The 24,221-nt window shown below is 34.6% G+C and overlaps 3 protein-coding genes across 9 annotated transcripts; 2 read left to right on the top strand and 1 right to left on the bottom strand.

The window, feature by feature from the left end:
• Positions 1-51: 51 nt before the first annotated feature.
• Positions 52-10,593, top strand: LOC124438657. 4 transcript variants are annotated; one of them, XM_046988837.1, is made up of 15 exons: positions 52-107; positions 566-691; positions 807-861; positions 946-1,028; positions 1,301-1,370; positions 1,445-1,512; positions 2,047-2,147; positions 2,221-2,299; positions 3,332-3,394; positions 3,482-3,546; positions 4,331-4,359; positions 4,436-4,480; positions 4,589-4,705; positions 5,051-5,174; positions 10,054-10,593. In XM_046988837.1, exons 2-15 carry the CDS (start codon positions 588-590, stop codon positions 10,080-10,082), a joined length of 1,032 nt encoding a protein of 343 aa, XP_046844793.1. In that variant the 5' UTR covers positions 52-107; positions 566-587; the 3' UTR covers positions 10,083-10,593. The 4 variants fall into 4 exon arrangements, with proteins under 4 accessions (XP_046844793.1, XP_046844794.1, XP_046844792.1 ...); XM_046988838.1 differs by lacking the exon at positions 5,051-5,174; XM_046988836.1 differs by lacking the exon at positions 10,054-10,593 and having other exon boundaries at positions 2,050-2,147; positions 5,051-5,376.
• LOC124438656 (synaptotagmin-7-like) lies at positions 6,385-10,208 on the bottom strand. Its single transcript, XM_046988834.1, has 4 exons — positions 10,035-10,208; positions 7,530-8,314; positions 7,340-7,454; positions 6,385-7,145 (listed from the first exon to the last, which is right to left on the bottom strand). The coding sequence occupies exons 1-4, from the start codon at positions 10,078-10,080 to the stop codon at positions 6,838-6,840; spliced, it is 1,254 nt and encodes a 417-aa protein (XP_046844790.1). The 5' UTR covers positions 10,081-10,208; the 3' UTR covers positions 6,385-6,837.
• Positions 10,594-12,042: 1,449 nt separating the features above from the next.
• Positions 12,043-24,132, top strand: LOC124439504. 4 transcript variants are annotated; one of them, XM_046989746.1, is made up of 8 exons: positions 21,255-21,410; positions 21,587-21,692; positions 21,759-21,837; positions 21,913-22,022; positions 22,106-22,249; positions 23,519-23,560; positions 23,632-23,786; positions 23,900-24,132. In XM_046989746.1, the coding sequence occupies exons 2-7, from the start codon at positions 21,612-21,614 to the stop codon at positions 23,650-23,652; spliced, it is 477 nt and encodes a 158-aa protein (XP_046845702.1). In that variant the 5' UTR covers positions 21,255-21,410; positions 21,587-21,611; the 3' UTR covers positions 23,653-23,786; positions 23,900-24,132. The 4 variants fall into 4 exon arrangements, with proteins under 4 accessions (XP_046845700.1, XP_046845701.1, XP_046845702.1 ...); XM_046989744.1 differs by lacking the exons at positions 21,255-21,410; positions 23,519-23,560; positions 23,632-23,786; positions 23,900-24,132 and adding exons at positions 12,043-12,128; positions 14,488-14,611 and having other exon boundaries at positions 22,106-22,819; XM_046989745.1 differs by lacking the exons at positions 21,255-21,410; positions 23,519-23,560; positions 23,632-23,786; positions 23,900-24,132 and adding an exon at positions 17,004-17,211 and having other exon boundaries at positions 22,106-22,819.
• The last annotated feature ends 89 nt before the right edge of the window (positions 24,133-24,221 follow it).

Below are 24,221 nucleotides of genomic sequence, written 5' to 3'. Positions count from 1 at the left end.
AAAAATGCCATTGGCTGGCCATAACTCATTTCTATTAATCAATTTGATTGGTTTAATATTTATCAAACTGTGTTGCTGTAGAATCTAGTAGATTTGTTTTAACACGAGTAAGTACAGCATTTCGTAGAAGAATTTTACTGTTTAGTTTGCTTCTACGAAATTTTCTTTTTATTTATTGAGTTTCGTATATTCTCGGTAGTTGTCAAGTTTTTGGTTTTAAATATTCACAAATTTTAAAATATTTTTGTTGCAACCCAGTAAAGGGAATTCTTGTTATGCAATGATCATGTGAATTTAGTGCAGTGTGACATTTTGTATGGCGTTGGTTGTGAATGACTTATAAAATAAAATATATTGCATCGAACTATTGTACATTAATTATTGATATACACAATAGGTAATTATGTTTGTGGTATGGAGAAAGGTTTTCTTGTTAATAAAATTTTCTCTGCTAATCTCACCCTGTAATCAACCATAACCTAACCAATCCAGGCACTTGCTTAAAAATATTTTCTTGCTAAAATTTGCGTTATTCATTGCTTGATTATGAATATCTTATGCATAGGATATTGTTCACAATGTAAAAGATGGATGTGATAACATTTGGAAAATCTTATCCCGAGAAGAATGTTTCTGATTCCATTGCATATTCTGGTTGTTTTGGTAACTACAATGCCACATCATGTGTTAGGTACAGATTGTGTACATAAAATTTGATCTTTTTCTTAAAATGCATGCTTTCAGTCATTATTCCCAACAAGATATAGACTTGATACCGACATATTGTGTCTTTTCAATTTATTTAGGGATTCAGTAGTTAGCGTTTTTGCTTTGGGTACTGCGTTGTCTTGTGCAGTAAAGGTATTTTGTGATTCAATTCTTTTTTAAATCCTGATTTGTGGATACTCATTTGAAATTACTGCCGTGGTATATTTGTTTGTATAGCTTTATCATCTGTACAAAAATCACCATTCTTTACCAAACCAGTATGTCATATTTTCATGTGGACTTATACAGTGTATTCTTTGGTAAGTTTTAATTTAATGGGTTGTTTTGCCTTTGGGATAGTGTTGACCATCCATTCTGTTCGGATACCTTCGAACATTTTGAAGGGATTTCTCATACATTGAGAAGAGATAGCTTGGATAATTTTAAGGCTTTCGTACCTCTGACTTGTGTAAGCCATCTCTCCACTTTTTACCTCAGAGATTGGTCGGATCCATTTTTTATTTTTACTCACAAAGAAATGAAGGAATATCAAACTATGGTGATGAGCTTTTCTGTCTCTATTTTTCTTTAGTGTGATAAATTGGATTTATCTTTGGGAGTATTCTGTTATTTATGTGATTGAGTTTTTAAAAATCCTTCAGGTACATTGAGCATGTTGATTTTTGATTCACATGCAAAGTATTGGGTTAGCACCACATTATTTATATTTTTTTAGTGTGTAATAGTTTGTAGATTTTATTGCTCATTGGCTGCCCAAATATATCGAAAAGACACAATTGCAAGGTATTTACAATATTTACTGGAAAAAGCACAAACACTAATTTTTGGGCATGATGAAATTTGAATGTCTTATGCTTCATTTTCCTATTAGTGCTGCTGTGGTTAGAAATAGAATTTAAATACCCTCCCATTTGTTTACATGAGCTTATTTTGTATTATAAAATAATGACAAAGCAAGCATGTGCTGATTTGGTCTATAGCTGAGTTTGTGTTAATCTGTGCACACTGATCTGAGCCCAATTAATTAAATCAATCAAAGAGGATTTGCAAATAAATCATGTATACATGTTAGAGGAAAAAAAATTAATATGTTTATTTCAAATTTATCTGTGTCACATTGTTGTTATTTTTATAAAAGAAAGAAAAGATATTTTTTGTGCTTGCACAGGCTTATGCAAACCTCAGAGACGTTTGTGTGAGAACTCAAGCAGGTGCAATCTATTCTCAAGTTCTCCCAAAGGTCTTCTTTGTTTGATTAAGCCTGTGCAAACGATGAATAACATCTTTCCTTTTTTCACTCATATTCTTTTGTTTTAGAAGATACATTCCCATTGTTGCTATAGTATTTGTTCTTGCTGTGTTAGGATTGTGTATAAGTGGTTGGATAACAATGCGAAGAGACAGATTTGACTGTCTAGGTAAATAGCTTTTTACTTATGCTGAATAGTAACTTCTGTGTATCTCATTTACAGCCAGTTTTCAAATTTTTAGCCATACAATGGATTTTGTTGGCAAGTGCTGAGTTTGTGAATGCCCAGTTTTTCCTTGGTGCAGGATATTTTGTATCAAAGTACGAAATTTTTTCATGTGATCTTCTATCTTTGGAAACTGCAAAAAAATCTATGAAGTTTATTATGTAGCTGCCATTTTATTGCCACTAGTGTAGTTAACCTGTTTCTTTAGTCATCCACTTTTATCTACTTCAACTTAACTGGTCTATCTTCAACCTACTGTCAACTACTGTAATCTACTGTAATCTACCGTCATCTACTGTAAACTACCGTCATCTACTGTCAACTACCGTCATCTGCTGTAAACTACAGTGACCTGACCTACTGTCATCTGTTATAACCTACTGCCAGTTACTTTATCTACCGTCATCTACTGTAATCTACCGTCATCTACTGTAAACTACCGTCATCTACTGTAAACTACCGTCATCTACTGTAAACTACAGTGACCTGACCTACTGTCATCTGTTATAACCTACTGCCAGCTACTTTATCTACCGTCATCTACTGTAAACTACCGTCATCTACTGTCAACTACCGTCATCTGCTGTAAACTACAGTGACCTGACCTACTGTCATCTGTTATAACCTACTGCCAGTTACTTTATCTACCGTCATCTACTGTATCCCACTCGTATCCATTGTCATATGTCAACTATCGCAAATCGATCGTCACCTACTGTATCCTTTATCATCTACTCTAGCCCACCGACATCTGCTGTAATCTACTATCATCTACTGTAGCCCACCGACATCTGCTGTAATCTACTTATCTACGATCTGACAATTACGATACAATAAATACATGTCATTTTCCCGGTAAAAGCGTATATTGAAGGCGAAACTTTGAATATTTTTTCTATTTTTTTAATGTATACGTATGTTTTTGTCAATTCATGTGACATCATTCTAAACGTTTTTACTCCCATAGCCAATGGTTCTCGACCAATCAAATTGCTTGATTTCCCAAAGTTCTTGTATAAATGCCTTGCATAGTATAATGATTTCATTTAACATATGTCTTTACAAATTGATAAACATTACCCTTAAAAAAATAACTAATTTAAGTAATGTGCTTTGTTTTTCTATAGAAAATTAAATGATGTTAGAACATTGGACGACATGCGTAATTCCAAAAAGCGCGAACTCTGGGGGTAAGTGTCCACGCCAATGTTTCTTTTTCTTCCTTTACTTTTTGTCTCCAATAAAATATTTCAAAACATTGTCATGATACGTTGTAGGAACATAACAGTTTTTCAAATCTCGGCGATTGCAAGCGTCCTCCACGAAGCGATCTTTAAAGCTCGTAAGTGCTTCCTTTGTTTGTTCATCTTTTTTCACAAAGCTATATGGCTCTCATGAAACTAAAACAAGAGTATTTTACGATTGGAAAGTGCGACTTAACCGAGCATTTGTTGTGTTTATGACTAACTTTACAACAACATGCAACATGCAAGTTATGGTTTCATTGCAAGCATTTATTACGATTGAAAGACCCGAATGAGCGAATTCATTTGACTGACGATTATTGCTCTCTCTGATTATGGCTTTCCTTATGGTTGTCCATACAAACGTCGATCTCCGATCACCCTGATGGTCTTTATATTTAAATCAACTTTACAACTGGACACAAACCTCTTTTTTTACTTTTTTCTATGTTTTTAATGAAAAACTTGAGATAGGTGCACTTCCCCTGAAAAAACTTGGGCCTGTACGATCTAGAACTTTGTAGAGTCTTTATTTCAAAAAGAAGCACAAAATTTTAGCCGGACAGGTATTTTTGTCCTCTATCAGCTTAAGAACAGAATTTTTGTGCATACTTCGCAAAGCTGTTGGTGGGTCTCCCCCTCCCTCCCCCACATCTCTCACCTATTTTCACCTCCCCCCCATATCTCTCACCTATTTTCACCTCCCTCCCCACATCTCTCACCTATTTTCACCTCCCCCCCCATATCTCTCACCTTCAACGGCTATTGTGCGGTACCTGCTCTTAGTAGTACATAACCATGGTTTGCCTTCTTGTTTCACTTTGAACTACGTATTTCGTGGTCGATATTCTGTCTTATTTGTTTTTATTGCTATCTCTGTAGTGGGTGATGATGGATGTCACGGGATCCTGGTAAGTATGAAAAGTTAAGCTTTGTCTTAATAATATATTTTCTGAACGGTAATTGCGAGGAATTGTTTTATTTTAGCCAACATCTGCTTCTGGTTTCACAGCCGTGTACATAGCATTTAAGGTTAGTACAAGATCGTCTTGTAAATCAATCACAACTTTTAGCAAATACATTATGACAATTGTAAGTATTGCTCTTTAAGTAATTTGTTGTTTTGTATCATTAATATAGATTATTCGATGGTTACTGCCCATCTGGGTAATGGCTGCGTTGTTTGCGATTGAAGATAACACTTTTTACCAAGAATCTTTGACTTCCCTTATCAACGTTGGAGCGCATTCTATCTCGGTATGTTTTAAGTTTTCAATTTTAATTTAATGTTGGCAAAAAAAGAGTCTCGCTTCTTGTCCAAAAACATAATGTATAGCTATAGCACAAATCTGTACACGGCTAAAGCCACAGGCGTAAAATGCACATTTATTGATTGAAGTAAAAACTATTCTCGTACTCAATTATTTTCCACATTGCTGAATTATGTCCAAAGGCTGGCTTTGTTGGCAAGCTTGTTAGTCAAGAACGCATATTAGATTTTTGCCATTGAAGTGCAAATTTATTACTTATTGTGAGGCATGCGCAGTAATATTACGTCCAACGAAGATTTAAAGTCGGTGATTCTTGTTTTGCCTTGCAAAGGGTTTCCGATCGCGATTTCGTCCAACCACCAGCGATCCTGAGCAATTTGTCCAATCAACGGAGAGCACCAATACTAGTGTAGTTCAACCAAAGCAACTTATGCTTCCTCCATTTCTTAGAACAGGCAAGTATGGGTCGTTAGGTCGGCCCGTCGATTTTTTTGATAATTCAGGAAAATACGAGGATGTTGTGGTTAAATAAACTGTATAGAACGGCTGTAGTCATTCTGGGTCACAATGTTAGTAATTGAGATGTCAGATAGGTAGGCCCAGTGTTTCCACATTGTAGCGAATTTTACAATAATGAAAAATTGAGCATGAACGAAATTTACGAAGAGCGTAAGAAAGTTCAGGAAAAGAAGAAATTATATTTGTCATACTTTGTTTTATAAATAATGAAAATTAAGAGATAAAAATTGGCCTGATAAGTTGTTGCGAATTTCATTGAGTTGTAAAATTCATCGAATATTTGTGTTTCATGTCAATGTTCATGACTGACTGCGCCTCGCTCCTTCCACTTTGATTCATGTGTTGCAATCAATTGACATAATGAGTTTTTCTGAAAACTTTTTTTTGGAGAAAGAAATTTCATCAGTTCTTCTCTGTCAAAAAGCTCAGAAATATTAGAGGAAATTTACGTAAAACACTTCTCAGGAAATTTTATCTTTAGTGTAAGAAATTATCACTTAAGAAATAAAAGATGTTTACTGTGTTTGCACAGGCTTATGCAAACTCGAGAGCAGAGACCGAAGGTCGAGGGTTGCACCTGCTCAAGAGCATAAGCAAGTGCAAACACAGTAAACGTCTTTTATCTCTTTATAAATTAATAATGCGAAACAGACGAACATTTTAATATTTCCTCTAAAATGTATTCATGATCGATTTGCAAATTCTCTTTGACTGATGATTGATTGTTATGATTGATTTAATTGGTTGAGCTAAGATGTGTTTTGCACAGGCTTATGCAAACACAGTTCTAGACCAATCAGCGCACGTTTTCATTGTGTTTATTTTATAAAATAATTTGTGGAAACACTGGATAGGCCTGTAAGAACTTGACGATTTATTGCAGCGGAAATTGCTCTCACGACGCGCTTAATATTTGATCAAAATGTAGAAAATAGCCATAGTTATTTTTAATACTCATGATTGTCAGGAAAATTTATAGTATTTTGATAGTTGCATGGTACGACGGATAAAAAACAAGAGAAACGAACGACAAGTCCTCGGATCCAAATGTTTTTGACACACATCAAAACGCATTTGAGTTTAAAAGATTTGTCGTTTATTTGATTGTCTTTTATCACAGTTTGATGAACTGTTTTCGAAATGCTCTTAACTTTTGAAATGTTATATTGGTGTTAAAAAATAACTTAAATAATTAATAATTAAATTTAAACAGTTGGATTTGTAGTAATTCATATATACACTTAAAGAATTACTGTTGAAACTAAAATTGTACAGGCTTACACGAAAAGTAATGTATTGATATACTGTATAAGTGCCGTTGGTTGATTTTTTTTGCACCACGAAGTGGAAAAATGATCAGACTAATTGAAATATTTAACAAAATATTTAATTTTTAAATTTTTGTGAATGTTCCATAGCTTTGCACGGGTTTCTGGACTTCGAACAACACTTTGACAAGAAAAAGCATTAACACTTTAAAATTCAAATAATTAATTTTGTCTTATAACCTTTAATAAGTAGGCGACTTTGGTCAATTCTGATATCATAATTACATATCTGACTTTTTGTTTTTTTGACCTCGCAAGAACTTAGCGCGTTTCAGCGTTCTTGAATTTTATGCCATTGTGCAATCGGGCGACGCGGGTTGTTCATCATTTCGGTCCAATGATGTAGCGAAGCTCCTGTTGACCTATAACTTAATGTCACCTGTCCAATTGCCTCGTTCTGAGTGATTCTATCAAAGTCCATTACGATGAAATTAAAGCTAGTTTCTCGTAACTTCTCCACTGTTACGTTAAAGATGAACGACTCGTTCCATACCGGGTCTCTGTTCCGTTTTTTTATCGTCGTTTTTTTCTTCTCTAAACGACGACCTCCTTGCATAAAGTAAATCTTCACATAGGGATCTGAAATCATATCGGGTGATAATTAGGTGATAACAGCTGATAGTATAGAATGACAACAACCTGTAGCACTCGAGTGCAATGTTCGGTTGGTAGTACTAGGTTAAGGATTCTTAATGTGATGTATGGCGTTTGGGTACAATGATGAAGTGTGTTTTAATGGTCAAGGTCACGTTTACGATTCCTTTCAGGCTTACCTGTCTTGCCAGTAATGTCCATTGCCTTCAGTTGACTTGCTTTCATCACCAACACGTTTATCCTACCAGCTGTTGGATGATAGCACATTGATAACAGTAGATCTCCCAGATATTCCTAAGGAGGTAAAAAAAAAGTCAGCCTTTATTACACATGGCGTGTACATAACTGGTCATTTTCTTCGCATCCTACCGTTTTAGAGGAAGGTTGGAGCTCCTTACTCAATATTATTGGTTCCGGGCCTAAATTTAAATTCTCCAATGAGACCTGCACGTTTCCTATAGGGTCATTTCTGGAGAAACGATCGTAGTCTAACACTTGCAAACACAATGTCCTTTGCATTAATTTATTGTAGGGAAAACCTTCAAACATAAAGTACTCGTTCCAAACTGGATTGAGATTCTTTCTTTTGACTCTCGTTTCCAATTTATTTTTCTTGTCCGGCATCAAGAAGATCTTGACGAAAGGATCGCTCGTACCGCTGAAATCTTTTGCCGGTAACTTTGTCGCTTTCATAATTTTCACGCCCAAAGTCATAGTCTGTGCATCGTATTTCAACGAGAAAAATATCTGACCTAAATACTCCTTGCGTGTGGGATCTGGCAAAGCGGGTTCAGGTGGGATTATAACGTCAAGGGGGGAGTTCTTGTCAGGTTGTATTGCTAGCACATCTACTCCAACTTCAGGGGGAGCTGGAAAAAGGATTGTCCTTCGCTTGTTGCCCGGGGATGATATCCTAGATAGACTATCTTCGGACGATGAACAAAGTGGGCTTGATAATAACGAAGATCTTTTATTCTTTGGTGAGATTGCTGGTTGATCAAGGATCAGCCTTGTGTTATTCCTAGCATTGATGTTGTCTCCTTTTGCCTTCTCCAAAAGTGTCTTGCACCATCCACATAATGATAATAAAGTGACGAGTGACACTGCGCTAGCCAATAGCACGATTAAATGCTCTATTTCAAGTATTCTACTGCCTAAAACGAAGGAATTGTTTTTTGGAGACAAATTTCTAAACGTACATGCGTTCCATGTGACCATCAGGCGGAGAGAAAACAATGCATGCCATTCGTATTTTAACGTTTCCACGGTAACGAATTAACGAGGAAGTAATTTTTATCCTCAGGACGAGACAAAGATCAATCCTTTCATTTCCTTACAGTCCTGTACTGTTTCATTATAAAATATACGTTAACTGTTGCAGTACAACTTCGTGCCTTTCCCTTTAATTTTTGTGAGTGAAATTTTCGATTATGTGCAGTTAAAGAAGATGTTTAATTACCGTTCTTTATCAATGTACAAGGAGATTTTATGACATAGTAACGTTATTGGGCTCTTAACTGGAGTAAAGCAATAATATATTTTTCGTTATTAAATCAGATAACAAAACAGTGCAAAAATTAAACGAATTACTTTTCGGGCCAAATCGTTATTATTCAAATTAATCATGCTTCATTAAATCACACAAAGAGGTTATCAAAGAAACTTAAACGAAATTTGACAACATTGTCAACAAAGAACTCGAACTCTATGCTACCCTGGCGAGAATAATGATGAAAATACCTTATAAATTAAAACTTAATTTGTAGATTTATACTGCGAAAGTTATTGTACATAAATATGGGTAAAAAACGATTTTGTCCAACACTGAATGTTGAGGTTACTTGTGTAAACAAATACAACAGCTGAAATCAAATCCTTAAAATGCTAAATCTTACAAATGTAATTCTCGTAAGATTAATTGGAGAGTATTTAGGTATTAATAGTTCAATTTCTTTGTTAATTGTGAATTCGTATACCAAACACTGGCCAGTGTAAATATATAAATGTACATTTTCGTCTTGTCGAAATAGTTTCACACAATCCATGTTTCACTTGACTTGAATGGAAATAAAAAATATTCAATGTGAATTCGACTCATTAAGATTGTTTTACGACAACTTTCATATTATTAAGCAACATCAAAAATGTTCCAAACGTTGCATGTTAGTTGATCAGCAAGTTTTTTAAATTGAACTCTAGCAAAATTCCATCAGCGTTCGCGCGTATGTTTTGTATAAAATCAAAATCTCTGGGAAAATTTCTTAAAACCGATCAAGCTGTGTTCTCAAAGTCAATGTTCGGAAACCTTAAAACTACCATGGATCTACTTCTTTCCACAAGTCATTACTGGCTTTATGCTTTAAATCGAGTATTTGCGTTTGGAAAGTGATGAGAAACCTTTTGAAAATACCTTCAGGATTCATGTTTCAGCTTATAAAAATATAGATTTGATAAATACAAGCCACGAACCCTACTTGTGTTCCTATCCGGATGGTAATGACATCATATTTAAAAGATATATGATCAATATTATTTTCCGCAAAAAATTTCCGATTTGAAACAGCTGTAAACAACTTAATACACGACACGACCATATTTATATCAACAACACTACAAAGTCTAACGGATTAGACTTACGATTCATTATCGAGAATTTTGTTTCAACGCTTGTATTTAGCGAGATGCGTCCATATAGAAACAACGCAAGCCACTTGCTAACAACCATTGCTTTCATTTCCCACTAAATTTATTATATAAAATATATGATAACTTCGACCTAAATGATGGACGAACACTTAAAAGTTTGTTCACTTTATTCGAACTTCAACAAACAAATACGTGTTTAACACGCCAATGTCCGAACAAAAGTTTTACCTTCTTTATTCGTCCCTAGATCTGAGTCTACGGTTCCTAAAAACATAACGATTGGTCATTTCTGTTGGTACAACGCTGTCACCTTCCCATATTAAACGCCGCTTTTATTTTGAATGCTTTTCGTACTGGGTCTCGACACGCTTGGATGGAACACCGTTAATTCTCTGTTCTTTGTCACAGGATATTGTTTGAACACTAATATTGAAAACTGTTTCGAGTCATTTGCATTTTTATGCTGAATAAATTTGAAATGCATCACGTTCACGTGTTTTATGGTAATTTTCATTACGTAAACTATCTTTATTGTCAAACAGAACAAGGATAAAAAGTTAAAGACCTTTTCTCATCTTTAATGAATTATTGTAAAAGCTTACCCATATTTCCGCGCTGAAGCGCAGGCAGGATTTATGAAAATGGTAGATAAATCACTTTGGGCGCGCCAAACAAAAAAAGAAACTTGTGGCTGTCAATTTGTCATGTGAAATTTGAACACTAATATTGAAAACTGTTTCGAGTCATTTGCATTTTTATGCTGAATAAATTTGAAATGCATCACGTTCACGTGTTTTATGGTAATTTTCATTACGTAAACTATCTTTATTGTCAAACAGAACAAGGATAAAAAGTTAAAGACCTTTTCTCATCTTTAATGAATTATTGTAAACGCTTACTCATATTTCCGCGCTGAAGCGCAGGCAGGATTTATGAAAATGGTAGATAAATCACTTTGGGCGCCCCAAACAAAAAAAAGAAACTTGTGGCTGTCAATTTGTCATGTGAAATTTCCCCCCTTACTCCCTCGTGGTTACGCCCATTGTGCCATATCAGTTCAACTTATGAATGTTGGTAAATATGTCTATATTTGCATCAACATGTCCGCAGAATAGAACGCACTGTTTGTGATGTTTGTGCAAAAAATTTAGTCAAAGTTAACCACGGTTGGTTAAACTGTGTTGCCTAAGTTTGTGCTGGTGCTTCCTTGGTGGAGAGTTAAACGATTCTGTAAGCTCTTCGCTGATTGAAATTTCTTATGCTTCGCAAAACTTCATAAGTATCATTGGCGTCTGCCTTTCCATTGTTTTTCCAAGTACTTTGTGATACTTCAAAAAGGCGAAAGTAATAGACAACGAATGATGTGATGAATCACATCGAAGAGCACGTACGTTATTCTGTGGTCACGTGGCTTGTAAAAGAAATACTTTTGTGACATTGACATAAATTGACGTGAACTGGAAATACAGTTTGCTCTATCACCTCGTACGAAGAGTCGTCGTTTTCTCCTGGACTTTTTTTACCCATTGTTTAAAAAGCTCGATTGTGTGAACGAGTTCTTCCAGGTAATGGGAGACGTTCTACCTAGTCTTTTTTTCTGCATTCATTATGGACAAACTCGTACTTCAAAATTGTAGAAAATGATTTTGAAACAGGAATGTAATTTACGTTGATTGCTGACAGCCTAACACTGATATATAGTTCGTCAGGGGAAAATGCAGGGGGGAGCTGTAAGATATATCCCCATTGAGCTTGAATAATTTGATAGTTCGTTTTTCAATATTTCACTCTAGCCCTCCCAAGATGAAATTCTGGATCCGCCCCTAAACATGTACATTTAAATGGAAGGACAGAACTAATGATACCTTCACCAAAGTCTGTAATGTCGGCTATGTCATATTTACTAAAGCTTCATTTGTTTTGTTTTTTTACTTTACCCAATTTATCTTTGCCTTCGTAGATGAACATTACGGCCAGCTCATAAGAACAACCTATACTTTCATGAAGCTTCGTTTCCATATGGTCGTAAACATTTTGTTCTTGTAATGCGACTTCGATATGAAAACAAGGCTAAGAAACTAAATATGTATATTCACAAATTTAGATCAAATTTTGTTGAAACTATTTTTAATAAATCACGTATATTTCTCGAGTACACTAGAGTATCAACATTTTCCGGGGAAAAAATTCCTGGAAAAGTTATCGCACTTTTATCGTTATATTTAGCGTTTCTTGGCCAGGCGCCATCTTGTTGTGTCACGTTGTTGTCTTTGAAAGTTTTGTTTCATTGTCGTACCTGGAGGAGAACTTAAAGCTTTATCGGTGAGTAAATTTTATACTTTAGCATTCACTTCTTCAGTGTAACTAATGGGAAGCAACCGGATTTCTTGCAGTAAAGGAAATGTAATCGTTTTGGGAGCGTCTTTGGGGCTTCTTTTCTAACATTATCTTCAATCAGTTGAATATTCTGTAGCGACACTATTTTAAACGAAACTCTGAAACTAAAGAGCTCAAGCATCATCACTATGGTGGTGTGATGATAATGCCCATTTGAAATTCCATTTAGTATTTGTCTGAGATTTTTAAAGTTACGTTGTGCAAGACTTTCCAACGAGCCTTCTGTAGGCAAAACAGGTGTTCTCTCATTTTACATGGAGATTACTATGGTCATTTTGCGATGGACTCTGTGTTATTAAAAGACTAAATTCCCATTACTTCTGTGCTGCTTTATAGGCACAGTTATAGAATACCTCCCATTAAGACTGCCAACAATAATCAGCCTAGGTTACTGTTTGGAATAGTGTTAGAGTTAGGCTCTGACTTGCAGGTACTTCAAATATTCGGCACAATTATAAAACGCAGTGACAACAAGATTGTCAGCAATAATCTGGAATGTGGAACGCCATTCTATAATTACTATGAAGCTTTTGTGATTACACAAGTATCTATAATATGTAGTCCTAAATTCTTCAATCACATAGTTTGCTTACAATACCTGTTTTGAATTTCAACATTGCAATCAATCCGCAAGACAAATACATTGCAATCAATTTGCAAGACAAATATTTTTATGCCAAATTCATTCCTTTTAAAAGTCAAATAATATATAATACTGCAAAAGTTGAACAATTTTTTTTGTGTTACCAAATATACTGTGTTTGCTATACCTAAAAAGTGACTTAAACTTAACTAACATTCGCCTTAAGAGTAGCCATTGCATATTGAAAGCATTAACCATGAACGCCCCCCTTGTATGTGTAGTTGGAATGTTATAAAAGTTAGAAAGATTTTTGTAGGAAATCTTACATTGTGTGCAATAATGTACTTCAAAAATATTTATATACTCTACATTATTGTGTTTTAATGTTACAACTGTGTACTGTGTGCACCACATTATATTGGATTAAAGTAGCTGTCTATATGTGCCATATTTTTAAATATTACTATCTGTATAATGTCTATAAATTGTCAATTAAAATTAAAAAACAATTTGAAGAATGCAATTGTCAGAAGATAGTGTTAGGAATTTGCAAAAGGTGAACTAAGAGTTTTTGTTTATCAAAAGAGACATCCAGCAGTTTTACTCACTAAAAAGCAATGGTAGAAGAATATTTTTGTTTTGTAGCTTTAATAATTATTTTTCTGCGTTTTTGCTGTTTTCTACTTAAAAAAGCCATGTTTAAGTGTTCACAGCGGAGAAAAATTTTGACTTCAGTTTCCTTCAATATATATTTGACCTTACAATGTTGTAAACATTTTTGCTCTTTACTAAAATGCATTACCCTTCGTAATCTTGGTACATAGTACGAACAAAATGGGTTCCTCCCTCTGTTTCGCCCAACCATCGTGAAAATAGTTGAACGCCATAACCTGAAACCCTGTACTGTTGCTTGCGCGCATTACTTTAGAGCCAGAGTAAAGCCTAGGGCTCACTTCTGAATTGGAATGCAGAGTAGCAATTTCGAACAATGCCAAAAACTGCAAGGAAATATTTTCATTGACACGAATTTATCGTTAGAATATTGACATTATAAAACTGTGAAGAAAGTCTTGGATGAATGTGTTTAAGCAAGCCTTTTTTTGTTTATTTTTTCTTTTGTTTGAGATGTTTGCGTCGTTACTTAAAGTATTTCCGCCGCAGATTTTTGTCATTCTTTTTTAACTATTACTATCGACGTCCTAACTCTGACATTCGCAAGAAAAAGGTAAGAGAAAATGATCGTTTACAAAGCGATTCGGTTAGCTTCGTCATATGAATATTAAATTCGCATTTTTTAGTTTCGTTTCCCAGCTATTATGTACTGTCCTCTCTTCTTATTCCGCTGTATCGAAAACTGTTTTTAATTGTGAAATTTTACTAACAATTTGAAAAGTCGTGTATTTCTTGAACCTCGTGTTTTGTAATATTGTTGCAAAATAAGAGCTTGGTGTTTGTTGAACGCTGTTTTAAGATGTTTAGAAAATCATTGTTGAAAGAAAGGATGTTTGAATTATGAAGGATGTGTTGGACTTCTATAAAAAGAACGCTTTATTGTAGAGTTCTTATTACGTATGTGTTGTATGTCCTCAATTGTCGAGACCTTAATACGCTTGTGTAAATACATGCGAAGAATTTCCGCGTATAATTTCTTAATATATTCTATGATCTTTTGTTCTCAAACTTCCTCAAACCAACTTATAGCAGTGAATAGCCGTGGCCCAGTGTCATATACAGCTGTTTTGGCAAGCCGCGTAGGACGTGAAATATGACGATTTCAAATACACGTTCAAGTTGAGAAGTAGAATGCAGCAATTGTGAAGTTCATGTAAGTTTATTGTGTGTATTTTATATTATTTGTGTGTGATGCGTTTTTTTTAATGATATGTTTTAATCATACGAATTTCTTCAGTGTAATCATGAGCTCGTTTAACCTGCCTACTTTGGTACATCTCGATCAATTAGAGCTCAAAGAAAGGCTTAGTCAAAATCACTTTTGAATGGCTAAGAATACAATGTTTGATTGTGATGTTCAAGTAGCCCAACAGCTCTGATAGTTCGGTTTTGTTTTCTTATATATTCCAACAAAGAAAGCATTATAAAAGTTTCATAAATAACGTCCAATAATGACCTATACTATACATAATATGAGGATTTATATTATGTATAATCTCTGATGATGGCTTTGGAATAATGACCTATACTTGTTAGGGTTTAATTATGCACTTTAATTGTGTAAAATCTCTTAGCATACCCACTTGGGAGAAAATTTTACTGATTTCTATGATCGTGTTGTTGCACATTGTTGCCACGTATGGTCAATGTATTTGCATATTTTTGAATGAACACTTTTTTGGGCCTGTAGACGTATCTCATCTAGAACATATCGCTCTTAACAAACAAAGTTTGAAGTGATGAACAAAATTGTGTCGAAAAAACATTCTGTGATAATTTGAAGGTTGAATAACGAGGCGTGTAATAAATGAGGAAATATAAAGATGCACCTCTCAAATGGACGAGTTTTTTCGTAATGATTTATTTACCATGCGTTCGTAATTATTTTCGGATGTATGCATATCATTTGCTTCGTAGTCAAAGGAAAACACGTTCAATTTGCTTCAACAAAAATGAGAAAAAAGTTTGTCTAGTATTTTGACGTTCGGAAGACCTTGTCACAATCTTAAAATCGAAAATTAACTTTTGCCATTTTTGAAGAAAGGTGAAACAGCATTAATGCATCGGGGTTTCTCATTTCACAGACGTTCATTATTTACAATGAACTTGAGTTTCTGAGCAAGCTCTTTCTCTACAAAGTGTTTTAAACAAAAGTGTTAGAATCACTTTTATTTTGAGTAGAATTCGTATTTAAACCAAGTGCTGATGGCACTTGATTTGATATATTATCTCAATCTCCTATATTATAGCCTGTAGACTTTTTGGCTTGCATGCTTTTTCTTATAACTTCCCATCTCCAGTTGTTAAGAAATAGTTGAGGTAGAGTTTGGGCACGCAGACACGAATCATTCTTTTCAATTTCCATGTTGATTTTTACTTGAGAATTCTCGACTGTACTTAAGACGACATCTCTTTGAATAACCCAAGTATTAATGCGCTATGGCGAAAGTCTTGAAGACACTTTGCAATCGCGAAACGTCATTGAGGTTGACTTCATTGCCGGTTATTTTCAAATAGTTTTCTTTCAATTTTTTTTTTGAAGTCGGTTTCGTTAAATTTTCTTACGTGAGATGGATCTCATCGGAACTTTTCTGATGTAACGCTTGATGGTTAACCTTTTGTTACTTAATATCAAAAGACCTATCTTTTGCGAACTGATAGACCAGGCCTTGACCAGAACCGGTCTTGACCAGAACCGGGTCTTGACCAGAACCGGTCTTCACCAGAACCAGGTCTTGACCAGAACCGGTCTTGACCAGGACCAGGTCTTGACCAGAACCGGTCTTCACCAGAACCGGTCTTGACCAGGCGCGTGCCACGTGCACAGCAAACGGAATGCGACATGATGAGATTTTTGTTGAAAGATTTTTGCTAAGTCATGTAAAATTTGCATATAGTTGACTGGTCTTGAACGATAAACCGCCTTGTGTTCTTTTTAATCACCGTCACAGACTTGTCGTAGTTTATCACATCTTCTTTAGTTTGATGTCATCCTTCGGTTATTCCCATGCTTAGGTACGTATACACTTATGATAATCCAGAAATAAGGAACTAGGAAAAGAAAAGCTTTATTGAGCTAAAAACGCATTTGTCTACAATGGATTTTTATCTTATGAATGTGTGCTTTGATTGTTGTGTGAAAAAAGATGTGATTATTGCCCAAATAGCAGATATTAGTTTATACTGTTTGTTAAACTTAAAACGATCTATACTTGCCCGTAGTATAAGATAAGATAGAAGTTGGGAGTTTTTTCTTGCAAACAGTGTCTGTCGTCTGATTTTTACAAGTATTTGTTTGTTCCTCTTGTGCTTTTACAAATACGTATATTTTGTGAGCAAATTGTCACGTTTGCTTAGGTAGAATTTGAATTTTATGTATATGTTTGAGTTTCAACTGTGTCTAGCAAATATTTGCCCGCACCACCTGTATTGCTTCATAGAAGGACTGTTTGCAATTATGTAAGTAGAAATTAAGTGCATCTTATAAACCATGTGCCGTAAAAATACTAGAATATTGCAACACGTAAGGTCAAGAAATGTCATATGATCGTTCTCATACATATTCCTCGCCGCGTCTTCTCGCCTCTTTATCTCTTTGAAACGTTTTAAACCCGCGCTGCCCACGATTTTTGCCCACGTTCGCTGTATTCTCGATATATAAGTACCGCGCTCAAAGACAAAATCATGACGACACCACAAACACAAGAGATTGTTTAGATCGTGAATACAAGGCGTATTGCTGAGACAGACTTGGTAAGATTATAAGTATTTCGACAAGATATGCACGTTCTTTAGTATCGATAAAGTAAGATAATTTCCTGTGAATATATAGAAAAAAAATACCCGCAGTAAGTAATATATAACGTAGATCTTTATGCTTGATGTTGTCATAGACATTTAGAGAGGTTATTGGAGCCATTAAAATGCTAGAAGGCGATTCTTTCACTGTTCAATGAACTCCTAAAAACGCGATCGAATTTCTCATTGTAGATGTATATATTAGCTGCGTAGTCGTGTTTTCTATAAACTGCAGCAATAGCGTTTAGTAATTATACTGTGTGCTCTGGGAAATAAATTTCGGAGATTATCAATCGTACTTACCAGCCATGAACGTGTAAAGACAAATAAAATGGGTTAGGTCGTTCGGCAACGTCATCATCGCTAAGCATTGGGAAGTATTTTAATAGAAACTCAACGAAAAAAAGCGTTAAGTAAGTAATAAGGCGATGTGTTTTCCCTATATAAGAATATTTACGAGCGATGATGTTTATATGTAGCGGGAAGTTCACATCGTTGCGGGCTGACTTTAGTTCTCTGAAAATGTAATGATTCCAATGTTATAGTTGGGTTGTGTGGGCTTAATGACATTAGAAAAAGAAATGAGGCAAATCCTGAAACGTAACGCGGTATGTAATCTTACTCATTGTAGAAATACCAAATAAAAAGTTGATCTTTACGACATAACGAATTCTTGACCCAATTCTTCAGAATTTTTTGGGCGCACAAATATTGAAATGATTTTTTTTTTGTAATCACCATTTGCACGTCAACCAAATCAAGCACATTGCCTGTGACGTGCGTAAAGAGTGGGTTTATAGCCAACTTAGGATTGCGTTGTCAAATGTAAAAATGGTCTGCCTTATATAGTCTTCGACGCGACAGAAAACTGATTATTTCTATAAAATTTTTGATTGTTCATCGCGTCGTTTTGAAATGCGAGTAGACAAAACAAAAACAGTTTGTTTGACTGTAAAATATATGTTCTAATGCTGGCCCTCGTTTTACATAACGGTCGGGAAGGATGCAATGCAAATTGCAAAGTTTTGAAGTATAAAGAAGATGTTTTGTTGCCATATTGCTTTATATGTACGTGTCACGCATATAAAATATTTATAATGGAGTTAAGAAAAATTACTTCATGTTGCTTTGTGTTATCTTTTTTTATCTTCTGCACTATCCATAGCCATGTTTCCGTGAATTTATTATGCGATGAATTGAACAAAATTGTTCAAGAATAAATTATTATGACAAGATTACTTATATATGTGTATAAACACTGATATATATGAACTATTTATCCCGTCTTGGCAATCTCTCCCTTCACGTCTGATGTTGGTATGGCGACGGGAGTATTTTTTTCTGCTGAGAACTGAAAATACTATTTCTCCTGGAGCGTTTATTCAATATTTTATACAACATACACTGTTTCGTGAAAACTCCAATTTGCATTTTTTCGTATAGTTGAGTACCGAGCAGTTTCTTTGACTTACAAGAACTCTCTTGCATTAAAACGAGCTAAACTGCCTGTTCTTATGTTTCAAGTTTACTTTCATAGTTCATATAGCTACGATTTATTTTGTTCATTTCATTGTGAATTAGTTTTGAAGCGCGTGAACTGGCAATACAGCTATTTTTATCAACGACAATGAACTTATCTCTTAGCCATATTTTCTGTGGTTATGTATACATTAAGGATATGTATAAAATAAGGGATCGTTTAGAGGATGTTATTTTGCTACTGGGTATTTATTTTAGGGCTTCATTATTACCACTTGGATGTTTTGGGATGTCAACATCTATAACATGGGAACTTAACTTTAACCGCTTCGTAATTGGATTCAATTTGAGCCTCTACATAATTAAGTTGATTTTGCCTTTTCCTATAAATACACACTTTTTGTATAGTTTTAAAGTTGATATTGAAAACCAAGTTGAAAACAACAAGCATGAGGATTCCATCACTCTTAGCCTGTATATAATTATATATTCTCCTCGCAAATTTCGGGAATGGAATCGAAAATTTAGGATATAGTGTGTGTGTGGTTGCTATAGATTTATCATGAAATATTGTTATACATTTCACTCATCGTATTTATTATGAGAAGTTTTCATTTGCACACAGTCTTTGGTGTGTAGGGAGGGCGTACGGTTTTCTTTGAGTGCAAATAAGGAATGTAATTTCTTTTGAATAAGTCTTTACGACGGAAATCCGCTCTGAAGGCCATAATCACTAATGTGCACTTCTCTATATGTCTCAGCGTGCGATCGTGAGGGGGGGACAGGTCTGAATACGTGTCTACGAGAATTTAACTTTAGAGAAGCGCTTTTCGCTTGTAGGAAGTCGGGAACAGTGAGACAAAAGGCACATATTAAAGGTAGTTTATTTTTCAACTGTTGAACTCTTACGTCTGTTATAATTGACCTCATTTAGCTGTAGACCTATATACATAGTTACACTGTTGATCCGTGAATTGATGGTGAAGTGCTTGATATTTGAATGTTTGTGTATGAAGTTGCGTTTTACTGCATTTCATTCATTATGACTACCTGAGGTTCATAAAAGCGAGTTATTTATAATATATTTTTACTGGTAGTGCATGTGGCTTATTCATTAATCGGTCATCGAGAACACCAGTTAGATACTTGACATATATGGTGTTGCACGTGTATGTTCAGACTGACTTAACGACTATGTACGTATTGTAAACCTACAGTTTCATTATTTACACTTACAGTATATCTTAGTTTAGTTATGTATTCTTTGTAACAATCTGTATACATGTTTAAACCTGTATTTCACAAAGCTGTTTTGGTTTAATTGGAAAATTCTGGTTTCATACCTTAAAAGGTTTGTGAATAAGCATGTCTTTATAAGTGTAAATATATTTATAATTGGAATGTTGTTAGAAATATTTAGTTTAGTTTGACGACCCTCCCATGCGCAATCGGGTTTTTTGCCAGACAATAGTCGTTTTGTCGATTTTATGACTCTTGCTTTTCTTTAATGTATCGTAGCTACGTTTTTTGACTGATTAAGGTTTTTTATGTCTTGACATAATCTTTACTGTTGTTCCTGTAAATCGATTTAAACGATGGATGAATAATCTCGTGCTGTTCGCCGCACCTTTTTGTGTTTATAGCTAAAAATGAAAGTAGCATCCCATCGCGAGAATTGCATGCGAAAATAATCTTTAGCAATAATTACGAATGCATTAATTTTTAAATTTTTAATACATATTAGGAACGGTACAGTCTGTAAGCTGTAAACGATGTAGCGGTTTCAGTTTTAGTAAGGCACAAAACATATTATTTCTTCTTTATTTGTTCCTTCCGAAAGGCAGCCATATTCATATGATATATTTGCCATGCTTTGATCGAGTTTTGTTGTATTTTTTTGTTAAACAGGCTATCAAACAAACATTCTAAATGATATGTTCAAATATGTAAATCCTTAAATATATAATAACATCATTTCTTTGATGAATGTATTTTATGAGATTTTACATCTTTTTATCTCCTTGATGACATCAATCATAGGCGGGATTAACCATTTGTAGTCTATAATTTCATACATTAGAAACATGCATGTCGAACATTACAGTTCTGGCTTGGTTTTATGGAGCATGCTGTTTACTCTGGCTAATAAAGAACTTTTTCGCGTTTTTTTTCAAGAAATATAGCTATTTGATTTTTTGCCTTTTAAACAACGCTTTGACGCATGACAAAACCCAACTGATCAATTCGATAAACATGATTACTCTAAAATTCTTAAAAACTTCCATAAATCGTCATGCCTTTGGTAAAAAGTAACGAATGGTTTACCCTTTCTTTGCCTCGCGGTGGGAGAGTAACTCAATGACGTCTTATGAAAATCTCATGACGTATGCTTTTAAAAATGCGATGTACAACAAATGGCCGACATTTTCATCGATTATTCTAGATTCCAGTCGATCTTTTAACCTTAACACCTACATTGTTAAAGCGTTTTAGCTGACATAACTATTAGTCGAATATAATCCCACTCGTTATTGTTATGACCAAGTATAAATATCGGGTCACGTAGCTCGTTCGTTAAATTACATGTGGACGTGTCGTTCAATAAACTTGTCGCAACTCAATCGGACTATATATGAGTGTAATCGTAGCAGCAATTGTATTTTGACGTGCGTTCGGTAAGTTCAAGATTTCATTGCTCCTTTTTAAAGTGTAATCTTAACCGTCTAATTGTAGAAAAAGAAACTGTCGAATTGGCGTTGTACTAGAGGAAAATGTCTTCGATGAAAATGTCTTTGTTTGAAGTTTATTTGTTTCGAAATAACATTCCTACTGTTTGTGTTTTCGTTTTCAGAGGGGAAATTGTGTTTTAGAAGAAGATGTCCATGGATCTTGATGCAAAATTGAATCATTCCGATTTACAAAATTTGACGAAACAATGTATTTCATGTAATCGCGAGGTATGACACTCTTTTTGTCCATAGTAAAGCCTGTTTTATAAATTTTCGCCGTACCTTTGCTTATAGATGCCAATATCGAGTGAATCGTGCATCTGTGGTCACGTCTTGTCCGACATCAAGTCTTTGGAAGGAAAGAGATATTCGGGTATGTTAAGGATGATATGGGGATTCGATTTGTAAGAAAACCATCAGTGATGTTTTTTGTAATGGTTGCATGCAGGGTACAGAGAAGAACTCTACAGTCGACTGGAAATCAAAAGAATTTTACAAGATCACGCTAAACCTCGTCGACCGAGGTTAAAACAAGCGAAAACAATTCCTGCCAAACAGGTATATATTTATTTTTAGAAAGTCGTAATATCGAGATATCTTTCATTTTATGTTATAAATCGAACACGGATTTCTTTTCTAAGGATTACGTCACTCGAACTACTTTACATAAGCCACAGATGAAACGACGCCACAAACGAAAGTCGCCAAGCAACCATTTGGTTGCCCCAACGAAACACTACAGCACATACAAAGGCAACAACGTGCGTTTATCTGAACAATCAAAGGTAGAAGATAATCCAGATTTGTGTTATCTTAATCCACGGTTCAATTTTAAAGACGCTCTAGAAGATATTAACAAACGATTAACGAGTCAAACGTCCTTTTGGATTAGTTTGGTAAAGGATTTGCGGTGATACACCATGTTCGCCATAACTTCTTCATCCATGTTAATCCCTGATTCCACATGCGAAATTTATGGCGAGAAAAATCACAATAGCTCTCTTCCCAAATGCGTCAGATTATTTTTGGGGAATCATGCTTTTGGATTTTGTGTTTCACGTATTCCAACTTTTAAATGAGCATTTTTGGACTCTATAAACATGAAATTGAAAATATATCAAATTATTCAAGTTTTCGTGATAGTAAATAGAAATTCATATTAATACTTGTGTTCTCGCAGACCAAAATTCATTGTTTGAACAAACATCATTGGTCGTGAAAGTTCGTGTTTTCTACCAATGAGTGACGGATCTAGCATTAAAATGTTACAGCTACTCATTGTTAAAATAAGCATACCTTCATAACAATGCTATTGGATTTGAATTCCTGTAAAGAATAAAATTTTAACTATTGAACGTTTGTGACTAACTCTAGATCCACCGGCCGTTGCTTTCTACTCTGCTGTTGGCTAGATTTGTAATTTTTACTGCTCGCTCGACATTTATATCAAATATCATTTTCTCTCTGCGAAGATATATCATAAAGGCTGACATTATATATTTATATAATATCTTCCAACCATCATTGCAACAGAACACAACCTTTTTCAAGTAGCAGTTTTCTCGCAACTCTAGCAGCATCTTTTTCATTTCAGCATTGCTTTGTCGGAATTACTTCACAGCCGTATTTAATTATGAATATAGACACAATTATGCTCATTCTTAATGGTCATGTTTACTTTTCAAAGCAGGGAGCAGCTGCTGCGAATTTTATTCTAACAAGCAAACCGACAAAAACACTCTCTATCTTATTTGCATTTTCCCAATTCTATAACAGTTTTAGTACCTCTTACTTTAGTTTTACATATTTCTCTATAGTTGCTGGACGTGTGTTGATAACAGTAATCTTTTACATATTAAGAAATATTATTAAGAAAATTTTCTGCGTGAATGTTTGTAATGATAATTTAATGTAGTATATATGGCCCAATATGGCCGCATTTAATTAGACACAATTGCCCACTAATGTTTTGTGTACTATCTTGACAGCGGACGAAACTATAAATATCGGCCGATTTAATCATTTCAAATCATTAAAATTTTCTTTCCCGTAAGGACTTTTTGAACATTTGTGAACATTTGGAGTTAGAGTTTGAGGTAAGCATTGATATCATGAAAGTTTCATTTTTTGCAAATCCCGCATGTTTGATAGAAAATCTGTTTTTCAGGTTCATCATGTCAAGTTATAAAAAGATTTCGATGTTTTTTTTAACTGTGGTTGTAATGACATGCTTGGTAGCAGAGCAAACTGTTTCGCAATCATTAAGATGGGGTAGACGTGACGAATTAGAAAAAAATCAGAAGAAAGGTATTCTTAACAAAGGTACACAGAATCCTGAACAAAAACTTGAGCAACTATCATCTCTTTCAAAAACTGTTATATTTTTAACATTACGTCGTATGTACGTTTAGTAAATTAGACTTAACTTTGTGCAGGGAGGCTGGCTGAAGAGTTGATCGGCATGAAAAATTGTTTGAAACGAGGTTGTCTCTTTGGTTTGCGCTCAAAGAAACGTCAAGAAATGGACTAATGAGTTGCTGGCTATTCATTTAATGTTGTAGATTGTCAATTAGTTGTAATTAGAATTCACTTTAAACTTAATGAAAATTAGAATTAATAAAGCTGTAAATTGAAGTACTATAATAAACAGAATGATAATAATGCATTATATATATCACTGTTTTTTGTGCGAAACATGGAAACGGAAATTAATTTGATTCTATTTTATGAAACCCTCATCCACGTCACATTCCATTA

The sequence above is a fragment of the Xenia sp. Carnegie-2017 genome, unplaced genomic scaffold (genome assembly GCF_021976095.1).
Source record: "Xenia sp. Carnegie-2017 unplaced genomic scaffold, XeniaSp_v1 HiC_scaffold_19, whole genome shotgun sequence".
In the NCBI taxonomy this organism is placed as follows: domain Eukaryota; kingdom Metazoa; phylum Cnidaria; class Anthozoa; order Malacalcyonacea; family Xeniidae; genus Xenia; species Xenia sp. Carnegie-2017.
This window is presented reverse-complemented; position numbering and strand designations above follow the sequence as displayed.